We start from the raw sequence: 12,823 nt of genomic DNA, 5'->3' as shown, positions 1-12,823 counted from the left end.
CTTTTTATCACCTCCACAGTAAGATTAGGACGCACTTATTCATTATTACTTTGTGCAATCAAGTCAGAATGAACTTGTTACCATTTTAGTGTGGTGTCTAAACTCCTAAATATTTACTGTAGCTAACAGTATCCCCTTAAGGTTGAAAGGCAGAGATTCTGCTGGTTATTTCTTTAATAATTATAGAATATAGTCCATCAAAAAAAGACTCATTCACTTTCAGAATCTTTTTAGGAGAAAGAGTCTATAAAAAAGATTTTTTTTTTATCCCAGCATTCCTTAGGCCAACAATTAGAGCAAGCTCTTTGGTTTTGTGTTGTGGATCTTTGAGGGTTTTACCTCTCTACCATGTACAAAGAACTAGACCTTTGATCAAGATAAAAAGGATGGGGGAAAATGAAATCGTTAGATAAAACTCAACAAAACAACATCTAATATGTGATAGCAATATGGAGACAAAAGCCTGTGGTAATTCTGAGTTCTACAGCAACCAAAATAGGCATTCAAATTACTGTCTTTGGCTCTATACACTTCACCTAATCACAGAATGGGGAAACAGAACATGCATTTTTAAGATATTAAAAAAGATAATGGTAGAATACAGTAATCACTTGAAATCTTCTGCATTAGAAATGTGTTAAAACAAAATATATTTTTTTCTCAAATCAAACATTCTCAAAAGTATTCCATGAAATCTCAAAATTAACTGAGATTTCCTTTTGCCTTGCCTATAAAGAAGTGAACTTCAAGAGCTTTCAAAAATATTAAAAGATAATGTTTGAAATATTTTACTGCAAGCATCTTAAAAGTATATGACAATAGCCTGCATTCCAGGGAAAGGCTGTAAGGATCTCAGCAACACGTGATTGAAACAAAAAATGTTAATATTAAGCTGTTAAAAAAACTGCAGTCCAGATTGGATATGAGAATAACTTCCAGGTTATGGACTTCTGATCCCTTAGGCAGGAATATAAAGAAAATCAGTGTGATTCAGCAGACATCAGTTTGCTTAATCAGTGCAGAAAACAACGTGAAATCAAGAATCAAACTAGAGGAAGAAGGCAGAAGATACAGTAGAGCACATATTATCTAGCATTTCTAAATTCTTTCTAGATGTTTTTAAAAGTGACTGTGTGCACTGGGAAACAGTTCAATCTTATATTACAGAGTTCTTTTGTCTCTTCTAAAGGCTATATTAAGAAATTGCTTACTAGAGTTTTCCTTAATATGTCAGCAAGCTATGTGTGTTCTGTAAGAAGTGGTATCATATGGCCAACAAAACATCATAGTAGATATGATAAGCTCAATGTATTTTAGGTTCTTTTTGTTAAGAGTGCTGCTTCTGGATACATTACATAATAACCTTCAAGAGTTCACATTCTGAACTATGTTTTAACCTTGTCCTAAAAGGCCTGAACATTAATCTAACTTCTTCACAGCTCCTTAGCTTCCGAAACTAACATAATTGTACAAAAAGTAGTTTAGGTAAAGCTAACACATATTTGTTCCTTTGCAGAAGAAAATTTGATAGACATTCTGAAAAGTTGAATGGTACATTAATGATCAAAGCCTTGAGGACAAAAGTGGCCTTGTTAAATATAATGTTAGTATACAAGACTACAGCAATATGCTACACATCAAAAAGCCTCTCACATGGGCAAGAAGTATAATACAGGCTTTCCACATAATGGTTTATATACTTTAGATATTTGACCTTGTAAAGTAAATTACTTCTTTTAATGGTTTCATTCTTAGAAATGCAATATCACATATGAGTTTCTTGCATTTAGCAAATTAAAAATGTCAACGTATCAACCGCTACATTAATGTATAATGTAGGACTGTGCAGTATAGCAGAAGGTAAACAAATAACATGAGATAACTAACACCAATTGTTCTGGTGACTAAATCTGAATGTTAAATTCACATGGCACAAGACTCTTAAAACATCATTTAAATGTATTTAGATAAAAACCAAGCATGCATAATACACTTCCATTACATAAGTATAAAAAAACCCCTGAAATTCTTAGTAAGTATTTTCTATCTCATTTGTATTCAGAGTGTCTTTTACTTGAATGGAATTTTAACTGTTCTTTCATCAGCTATTATGGCACCTCTAAAAGAGATTATGATGTTTATGTGTGTAAATATATATTATGTTTTGTCCTGGAGTTTATGGCAGAATATTCTTCTCAAATTTCTGAAGAAAACAAGTTTTCTTAGATACAAATCTTTAATTCACAACAAAAAATGAACAAGTTCAAGGAAAAAAGTTTGGATTTTCTTCTTTCTTAGCTGCTGGAAAAGACACACCTAATGCACCTAAACAGGCATATGAAAAACCTACTTGACAGGCCATCAATCCTGTAACAAAAAAGACTCCAAGTGAGATGTAACTTCTTTTCCCCCTCAACCACAAATTAATTTTAGCTTCTCAATCCACATGGAACATTCGAAACAACTTAAACAGATATTTCAGAAGTAGATTTCTAACGAATCTGAAGCAGAACAAGGACTGCATCTTTTTGTAATTTCAATCTGCATGGTGCCACTATGCCACAAGTTGCTTTTATTTATTTAAGCTTTTTTTTGTCTCCAAAGCCATGGTTTTCAGTTATCCCTAATCTGTAAATTTTACTATGGGAATGGTTTGGAAAGACACTAGAACTGTTTTGGAGAATCTTCAAAAGAAATGCTTCCCATCTACTTCATAAAGTCTATTTTGTCTGAAGACAGATTAGAGCAACAATAGATACAGGTGCTTTAGAAAACATCTCTAACGAAAATAATGGAAGAGCTACAGGTCAAACATGAAAAATCTTTCCACAGTTAGAGAGGGAAACATACCAGTTAAGAGTACTGTCTTTCAACCTTAAGGATATTCTCATCAAGATGGGTACAAAGTCAGATTTCCTGAGTACTAAGGAACAATTAATTTTATAGAATAAAAAGTATATTTTTTTTAGAGTCTTAACCAAAATAAAACAAAGTTCTTAACACTTGTCAGACCTAAATCACTGCTGCAGTCTTCTGAATTTTTTATTGCTACCATAGTGAACCGTAAATAGAAATAGCACTATTTTCTCATGCTGTTTTCCCCAACCAAACATGGTAGTTACCTTACAAACATATAGATCACTAGGACACATTAAGACAGAGGTTTAAAAAAAAAAAAAAAGCTGCTTTGATTTCTCTATCAACCATTGCTAAGAACTATGATCTTAAAGCTCATTTTAACAAAAGAGTTTCAAGAGTTTCAGTTCAACTTTAAACAAAAAAAGGAACTGAAATGTTACACTGCAGCTTACAAGCACATTCTTACATTTGAGTAACTAGAAAGTATAGGCCATGGAAATGGAAAGTCCTGATGTTTGCATAAATTTGTCAACACTGTACAAGCAAAATACCATCTTAAATGAAACTTGTCTAAAATCACCCAATAATATCCAACTTCTATTATTTCTGTTAATCTGACGGAGAAAAAAGTTCCTCCTTGTCCCGTAACACACAAACGCAAACACACCTTTGCTCATCATCTGGTCGTTTGATCAAATTGAACAGTATGTGTAGAAGTTGATCTCTCTCTTTGGGTTCAGGATGGAGGCAGGCTGTACACAGTATGAGTGGGATCAATTCCTAAAAGATTGTGGGTAGGGGAAAACCAAACAAAGTAAAAATGCTTTGGGCATATATTCATTAATGGCAAAAGAAACTAAGAAGACAAATCCAGTCATATAATATCAAAACAGTTTGAAAGGATGTTTTAGAGTCTTGATCTCTTATTAAGTGACCTGAAAAAAGTGAAGGTCTACAAAAGTTAGAACTATTTTCCTGCTAGGAAAAATCAGGGGAGAACCAGCACATAAAATGAAAAGCTCTGCAAATATTACAATTAACATATGCAGGTCATCTGTAACCAGAATTAGAGGACAGTCATGATTTCATTGTCTTCACTACCCACTGAACTGAAGCAAGCTCCACAGACATCTATGGAACAAAGCTCCTATGGAAAAATGCCATGGAGTTAAAGATTACAATTTCCAATTAGCTATGCACACAGTCTTGTGCACAAGTTTGAGCAAGCATTGAGAAACACACATTGGTAAAGGTGACTGCAGACAGATATCCCCTATTTTGTGTTGACTGAGACCTATCAGATTTTTTTGAAGGTTTGTTGATGGTTTTTTTTTCCATAAAGAGGCAATATCTAAAGCTGAATTTTCTTTTTAGAGTGATCAAAAATCCCTTAAGGAACAAACTACAAAGAAAATACTGTGTAAAACATTAATTGAGAGAATATATAAGGCTGTTCACAATAGCTTAGACCTCCTCCTTTCTAAATATGCCTTCAAAGCTCATGGTATTCATTCCCAGAAGAAACAAATGTTTCTAAAACATGGTCTGGAAGTTCCTTTCCTTGATCTTGTTGATATGAGCCTTTATTCCAACTGAATTTGGAAGCCACACAGTTTCTAGGTGATTTAATATCTTAGGAACAGAAACATCAGACTGGGAGGTCAGGGGAAAAGAACAAGACAGTCCAGGTGTCTGCAAAAAAACCCCCAAACAAACACGGACAGGTAATCTGGACACTTCCTTGCACATGAGCCATGTACTTTTGAGCCATTCTCACCAGAGAGGCTTTCTGTGAATTAATAAACTGTGACAAACAAGCAGGTGATAGCGGGAAACACATCTAATGCTACTAGGAGAGATTATACAAAATCTGGGAAAATCTGTGGTTATTTGTAATGACTTTGAAAGGAGGTGCAAATTTCTTCTTACAGACATTCACAGTGACCTAGTTACAACGTTCTTGAGAGTAAGCCTGTTAAACAAGGTGGACATGTGTAAACACCAGTAGCAACACCCTCACTGCACAACTTGTCTTTTCCTAAACAGCAAGTCCTATGTTTAAACAATACTCTATTTTAGAACAGTGTCTAAGATAGTCAACTCCTGACAAACTTCTTTTTTATTTTACAAGAATTCTACACAATGTGCTATCTTCCACCCCTGAAGCTGACCAAGACACAATCTATTTTAACATTATGTGAGTCTGGTACATATTTTGGCAATATTTAACTCAATTATGGTACAGATTAGGGAATTTATGACAGAGGAATGAATGTGGAAATATCCTACCCGCTGCTTAAAAAAATAATCTAAAAGGATAGAAAGAGAAATGAGAATTAAATTTGAACAATTTGGACATTTCTATTTCTTAATACTTTTAAGTGAGTCAGTTTTGGGTGTTGTTTTTAAGTCAGTGTAGCATAATGCGAAGTAACATGAACTGAAAACCTGCATTAAAGAAACACTGCATGAAGAACTAAACTTTCTTCAGCTGAAAGCTCCTTTCCCTGCAGAATTTGCATGTTAGATGTTATTTTTTTGGATACTTAAAATTCAGTTTCTGCCCATTTAAAATTCTGAGAAGTCAGGGGGTTAATCTATTTAACTTTTTTCTTGTACTTCACAGAAGAATTTTTTCTCCTGCAAGTACTGCTTTAATTCAAAAAGATTTGTAAGAATATTACAAAAATAACACACCCACCCACCACACTACTTATACACTAAGCTAAGATCTTTTAAATAGGAAATATTGCAATTTGCAGATACCCAACAAAATTCCTAACTTTACCATAAAAACTTTTAAAAAGGAACCTTCTGTTACTTTAGTGAGATCTAACTTTCTGAAATCTACCCTAAGTTCACACTGCCCAACTGCTCTTGCAAGTATTCTTAAGCACCCCTATGAAAACCCTTTTTTAAAATGAATATACCCCAGGAAATGAGACATATATGGGGGTTTTGTTTCATCTGATGAAACCATCACATTGACTTGACTTTCTCAGTATGTTCAAATATCTACTTAAAAATCTCAACTGCTCACTCAGAACTATTGCTAGATTTCAAAACGGTGCCATGAGCTGCTTTTTTTTAAAGTTACTTATGGAATTTAAGGAAGTTTAAGTTGTCTTCTTCCAGCTGAGTCTGCATGAAAGGAAAAAAACCTCAGCATATTCACCTAGAAACTACTACCTTGTGTCTGAAAAGCTAATGAGTAACCTAACACCATTGACACGGGGCAGATACAAGGCTGGTTCTTTACCTTGCAGAAAGCTGGTTATTATAGCTGACGGAATTAGCTGTATTTTCTTGTCCATTGGTCACATTCTCTCATGCATACTATGGGAGAAGAGAGTGTTCTCTGCATCGCTGCATCAGTGCTTCTACAGTTCCTTCTATTAAGGGGAGTGGAGAAATAGTGAGAAGTCTTGAACAGTGTTTTCTGTACTCCCTTATAGACCTAATGGATGGGAAGGTACAACTGCAGGTGAAGGGGACTTTCTATGGGACAAGAAGAAAAAAACTGCTTTCACAGATGGACAAAACAGATCAAGTGAAGTCTCTCAAAGACTTATAAGGGGCAGATTCTTCATCATTGCAGCACAATGATGAACAAAGACCAACCTACAGCTCAGTTTGAGTTCATTCCTTCCTGCTGCTAAGGGTCATGTGTTAGATGTAGATTTGTTTAACAAATCTCAGATTTTTCATTCTCAAAACCAGCAGAGAAATTCTGTAGAAAGTAGTAATTTTTCAACAGGACACAGTAGTACCAGCATTTGGCTGTTTAAATTCAAGAGGAAAGTTCACGATATGGTTATAGAGACTTAAAATATTTATTAATAATCAAGGAGAGGGCTTCCAGTGCTTTTTGAAACACTCTGCCTTCCTTGGGAAGGAATACCACTTGTGCTACAGTCATAAAGCAAGAACATAAGTTTCAAAAAAACCCAACAACTCTCCCTCTATTTAATTTGGGATCCTTCCTAAACATTCTGTTCATCCCCAAGTCCCTCTTTTCCCTTTTGCCTCCGAGTTTGGAATGTGAGTTTGGAAAATTCATGTTGGTAGTTCATATTAGTGTTAGTCAACAGGAGTGACAAGTGACTTCAGTGACTATACTAGAGGAAGTGGTACCAGAACTTTGATATGCTTTTCTCATTAGATTCCAAGCAGACTGACATTATAACTTTGTCAGCACTTGCAACTTGATGAAATAAGACATCATGTGTCAAAGGTCTCACCTCTACTACTGAAAGGACAAATTCATATCTGAGGCAGTTTATATCTGTAAGGTACCCAGATGTATAACAGAGAGAAAAAAGTTATTTTTACTGTGAGATAACCTACAAACAGGTGAATGACAGACAATGCTATGAAAGTGGCCTAATGCACTGCACAGGAGAACTGAAACAACCTGTCTTCTCTCTATTCTACTTCTGTGTAACTATTCACATAGGTCTCTCCAAAGAAAAACCCACATTTTTCTAACCATAGTATCTCTGAATGTTTTCCTAACGTATAACAACATGCTCTGTTATCTTGGAAGAGGATTCACTATTTGAGTTGATTAAAGTTCTCAAAAAAGACAACATTTACATGGGCATATGGAGCAGCTCTTCATTATGGACAAAAGAAAGCAGCTTTTTAATAGTAAGTAGTATCACCTAAGCTATATGCAAGACGGTTCCTCCTGCATATTAAAAGTATTACAACAAAGTATTAAAGTCTGGGATTTTTTAAAGTGCATCGTATAGCAACCATCTTAGAAGGTAGCAAGGAATTTTCTGTCTGTGTTTTTTCCATCATTATAACTATTTTTTGCTAAGCATTCCAACAAGTCTTCCACATCATAGTTTCACTCATTAATTACTGTCTTCTTGCTGGAGTGTTCCTTAGCAAAATAATTATCTCAAAGAATAAATTTAATTAGTGTTAAGTGTCAAGACTGGTTACTTCAATAGGTTAGAATAAAAATATTTTATTATTTCAAATATTAATGTAATAATATTGCAAATAGGTGACAATGTATAAACCAGGATGACATTATGATCTATTTTTTTAATGTGTTCCTTTAATAGTAAATGCTTATATTGTAAACCAACGCCATTTAACTTAGCCTCTGACAACAAGTTAATAAAATAATCTTATTGGCAGCAACTGAAATACCTGCAGTTACTAACAAACTACTTATATGGACTGTCTGGTGCAAGACTGTATTTGAAGTTAAGAATTCATCTTTTGAGTTTTAAAGTGAAAAAATATTTAATCATAACATCAGTGCATGACTCAGAATATTGAGCTATTAATCTTATAAATATTAAAATCACAACTCTAATTGCCTTTCATGAGATGAGACTATTACTCCAGGATCGAAATCAAGCCTATCATAGATCCCAAAGGGATGGTTTTACATAATAATCAATGCAGGTAAGGGTGTGAAAAAACTTTAAACTTCTTTGTCTATATCTACAGTTTATTTGGAAACCTGCATATAAAAGTTAGTGATACAACTAGTAACAATTAGCAATTCAGTTCATAAACATCAAATTCAACTCCTTGCATCCATGAATTATGTTAGGTTTAAAGACAGTGTTGAAAGACTTTCAGACTAGAGATAAAAAGGATACTCTATGACACTGAGCTATTTCATTCTAAGAAAACTACACCACCTCCTCATATCCAAGAGAAGGGAATTAAGGGACTTAATTTTTAATTTATGTCTGATGTTAGTGGAGCACTCCCATCCCCAGAACAAAAAAAAAACCCTGCAAACCAAAACCAACACTCCATGTAAGCCAAAAAAGGACCAGCAAACAGGCTGCGGTCAACACTATTCCTGTTTTTCAGACACACAGTCTATAGAGGCCTACCACAATCTAAATTTTACAGAGTAAAAGAAAATATTGCAATTGTTAATTTAAATTTCTCTATTCTCCCACATTCTGTGAAATAGAAACTGCCATTTAGAAGATACTAATGGCGGACAAGTTGCATGCCCAGGACTAACACTGGAATAATAGATGAGATGAAGGATGTAAGTAGTTAAAAGTTAAGTGTTTCTTGATTAAGAACAAGAGTAACAAAATATTAAGCCAAAAAATATACTCTGGCACAAACTCCATTAAAGGACTACATACTGCAGAGTGTAGAAGTTGTACATACAAACAGGATTACTTCTGTTTTCTGACAAAAAACATTGACTTTTACATCTTATAAAGGGTAAGAAATAGTATTGCACTGATTAGTTATCCCAAAAATTTTAAAAGATTGCTTTTCTCTAATTACAGTTTCGCCAAAGGAATTTTTATGGTACACCTCTTGACAGATTTTGGTGGCTGATTTTACTTCTGGTTTTTTACACCTTAAAATGTGTTTTATGTTTAAGCGGTAAAAAGCAATTGAGAAAGCCGTTTACAATGTAGTTAAATTTCAGGCAATTATACTGTGTTATTGCTTTTACCCAGTTGAACCACTTTTTTAGAAACAACTAAAATGATCCCCTCAGTCACCCTACTCAATACTGTGTCTTTCCTTCTTTCTTACCTTCCACTGGAACCTAAAGTACAGACATGAAAGAACAATTAAAGTTGCACCAATAAAGAAGAGTAAGAAATAATTTCAGAAACGTGTCAACTGTAGTATCTACTGGAACACTTACTACCAAGTTAGGTGGCCTGCTACTGACCTTAAGATGGCAAAAAGCATAGGAAAAATGGCTTCTGAATCTCTGCTAAGGGATAATAACTGCTGAGAGGTTGTCAACCTCAGCAAACTCAGTTTCTCCAAAAATAAAGATGCATAACACAAAGTTTTCAGCTTAAGATTTTGCAACCAATTTCAACATAATGGATGCTTAAAGAACAAAGGTATTTCAGGGAGTCATCAAAAAATGATGTTTAACTCTCACGCCTAATGCACTGCCAGTGTAAGATCTTAAATACTACCACTCATCTTTTCAGAGCAGACTGGCAATCACTTTGCATTATAATCTGAACTTGTTACATGTTTCTCCAATTAGTGATCTTTAGGTATATTTTTACATCAATTCTCTGTAACATTGTGTAAAACTTGCATTACAACATTGTTTTTGGACAAGACTCAAAGTTACAACCTGCTGAAGAGAGCCTAGTTCTTAGGTTAGCTTTTCATAATATCAATATTAATAAATACTAACAGATAATCTACCCAATTTTTCCTTCAAATTCCATGACTACATCTGAAAGAACATTACAATAGTTATAGCAAGGGGTGGCAGGTAAGTAAAACCAGGTATTTTTACAACAAATTTCAATAGTTGGAAAATTAAGCATCCCATGCAATTCAGTTACCCAATTCTCACTTGTGGCTTTTCAAGTAAACTGAAACAGACAATTCATTTAAGGCAAAAATACATGTAATCATATGTAACTTCAACTGTAAAACAAAATAAGAAGGAAATAGGCTAAAAGGTCCCACAAATATTAAATGCATTACACAGATTATGCTACAAGCTTTGAAAAGAAGCTAAAATACCACATCCTGCCAAGCAGAAGGAAGGAAAGGAATAAATAAGAAATCAGAAATTAAGCACTGATCCATGAACATTCACAGAATTATTCTGAAAGACTATTAACAGAACCATTTCCAGAGCATCCAGTTAACATCCCCACTCCCTCAGGAAAAAAAAAGCCTTTTATGAACTTTCAAAACATGGCACATGCCTGAAGTTCACCATGTCAACCACCGATAATTACTTGTATGGTATAAAATTTTAGATTACAGGATCAGTACAAATTTCTTGAGGATTTTTCAAAGCCTTACAATGAGTTTATGCAAAACACACTACGAAGGCTACCATACTGTAGGTCCTGTCAACAAGGACTAAAACTTGCTCAACAAGCTATGCTACTTCAAACCCTTTATTTCAGTGTCAACTCTAAGGCCACTGAATTTTTGTTTGATATGGTTTTTTGTTTGTTTTTTTTTCCACACATATGGGTAATGTGCAATATTTACAACAAAGCACACAAAACCAGTCACTTTTTTCCCCATCTTCAATCCCAGTCTTCCTTTCCTATGCTATGCAAGAATGACTACGCAAACCACCATCTTTAGATACATTCAAAATACACATTACATTTTCATAATTTTTAGTTAGTTTCATTATAAAAGTAAGGAAAACATATGAGCAAGATTGTAAGAAAATGACCAAAGGACTATTCTTGATGAACCTTATCTTGGCTGATTCATGGAGCTTCTAGAAAAAGACATTAAAATATTTTTTTTGTTCAAGTATATAGTGCTGCAAAAGAACCCAAACATTAACCCTTATTAAAATTAATAGTCAAAATAAACCAAATTTAATGTTTGAACTTATAGCCTCTGCTCTTTATAATGCATATTAACATGATCTTCTCTAACAAAAATATCCGTGCTACCACAAAAGGATGGACCTACAGTAACAGTCTTGCTGAACACTAACGGGTGCCTTAAGCAGAGGAAGAAGAATTAGGATACCATGCAGGTTTACTGAACTCACCTGACAGAGGTGCAAAACCATTTTCTAGGAGCAGAGATGCATGCACAAAAGTAAGAACATGATTGCAAGTAACAGACTTTCATGACATGACACACAATATCGTCAAAATGAACAAGAAAACATCCAGATAAAAATAAAATGTAAAATTTCAGGGTTCCTCACCTCTCGCTTTGCAAGTAGCACATTAGGAACAATATGAGGCAGGCAGCGTCCCAACATTAACATGACACTTTTTTCACTGTCTGCAATCCGAGATACCTAGAAAACCAAGTTGCTTGTTTGCTTTTTTTAAAAGAAGCACAGGGACAGAAAAATATCCTTTCAGAGGACTAAGGGTTACAGCAGACTGACCACTTACCAGAAAAATACTTAAATTACTCCCACATATTAAGCTGTAAGTTTTTGATCTATCAGTACTTCAAAAGCATGAATCCACTGCTAGAGACTCAAACCTTCCCAGTAATTACACATCTATCACTAGGTTTCATATTGAAGTTGAAATCTGAAATCACATCCTTATTCCTTAAGTTTCATGCACATAGACTCACCTCTCCATTTATGCTCATGTCTTGTTTCAAAGCAATTATTGCTTGTTTAACTACTGCTACCATGCAAAATAGAGGCTCTTTTAGTTTATGTCAACTGGGAAATATACCTCTGATCCCAAACGGCTGTCTGCTGACATCCGACAGAAAGACAGTAGTGCTTGATGGAAAGCTGGTGACAATTTCCTGAAACATCATCAAAAAGGGAGTGGGGGGAAAAAAGCATAAATCAGAAAGTTGATAAAACAAGTCCTTTCATTCTTGTTTACTCGGCTAGGCAAAATGATGCTCAGAAAGCATGTTTTAAGTGAAGCATAATACAGAAGTTTTTGTTTAAAATCATTGTTGACTTCCAAGGTGTTTAGTTTGTAGCAAGACAAAAAACCCCTGTGTCCTAATTAAGAAGTTACTTTTAGTTCCGAAAAATGTAACATCTTTCAAACTGCTGCACAGACAAATATAGGACTAAAGCATGAAGAAAAGGAAGCTTTAGCAATACAAGAGGAAACACACAATTATGCAAACAGAGGGGTGTGGGCACAGAAATCACAAGAAACAGTATTTTTTCTATTTTTGCTTAATGCTCTGATTCTGCACACTGTATAAAAGCATTTGAGTAGTCAGTCAACTTACAAGCTTCAGCATTATATAAAGATTGCTCAACCACCACTTTGGGATTGAAACGTTGGATTCAAATGCATAGCCAGAAACTCCCAATTAAACTTAAATTGCTGTCTAAGCCCTCATACAATGTGTATCTGTAGAAGCACTGCCTCATGGCCACACACAGCACCAGCCAATGCAGCCAAGCTACTCAAAGCGTTAAGCATACATATAAAATCTGATAAGTCTCAAAACACCCTTGTCCCAAGAGGATAACTTGGCAAAAATGTTCTCAGAA

At 34.6% G+C, this 12,823-nt stretch overlaps 1 protein-coding gene across 2 annotated transcripts in view; it reads right to left on the bottom strand.

Moving 5' to 3' along the window:
• The window catches only part of KIAA1468 (KIAA1468 ortholog), a 76,088-nt gene that overhangs the window by 32,460 nt on the left and 30,805 nt on the right, over positions 1-12,823 (bottom strand). For both annotated transcript variants that reach the window (XM_017809391.1, XM_017809390.1), the window contains exons 9-11: positions 12,033-12,108; positions 11,540-11,635; positions 3,527-3,639 (exon numbers count right to left, since the gene is read on the bottom strand). In XM_017809391.1, the coding sequence (XP_017664880.1) occupies positions 3,527-3,639; positions 11,540-11,635; positions 12,033-12,108 (285 nt within the window). The remainder of the gene's footprint in view (positions 1-3,526; positions 3,640-11,539; positions 11,636-12,032; positions 12,109-12,823) is intronic.

This window comes from Lepidothrix coronata, unplaced genomic scaffold (genome assembly GCF_001604755.1).
Source record: "Lepidothrix coronata isolate B3197 unplaced genomic scaffold, Lepidothrix_coronata-1.0 Scaffold26, whole genome shotgun sequence".
NCBI classification, from domain to species: Eukaryota; Metazoa; Chordata; class Aves; order Passeriformes; family Pipridae; genus Lepidothrix; species Lepidothrix coronata.
This window is presented reverse-complemented; position numbering and strand designations above follow the sequence as displayed.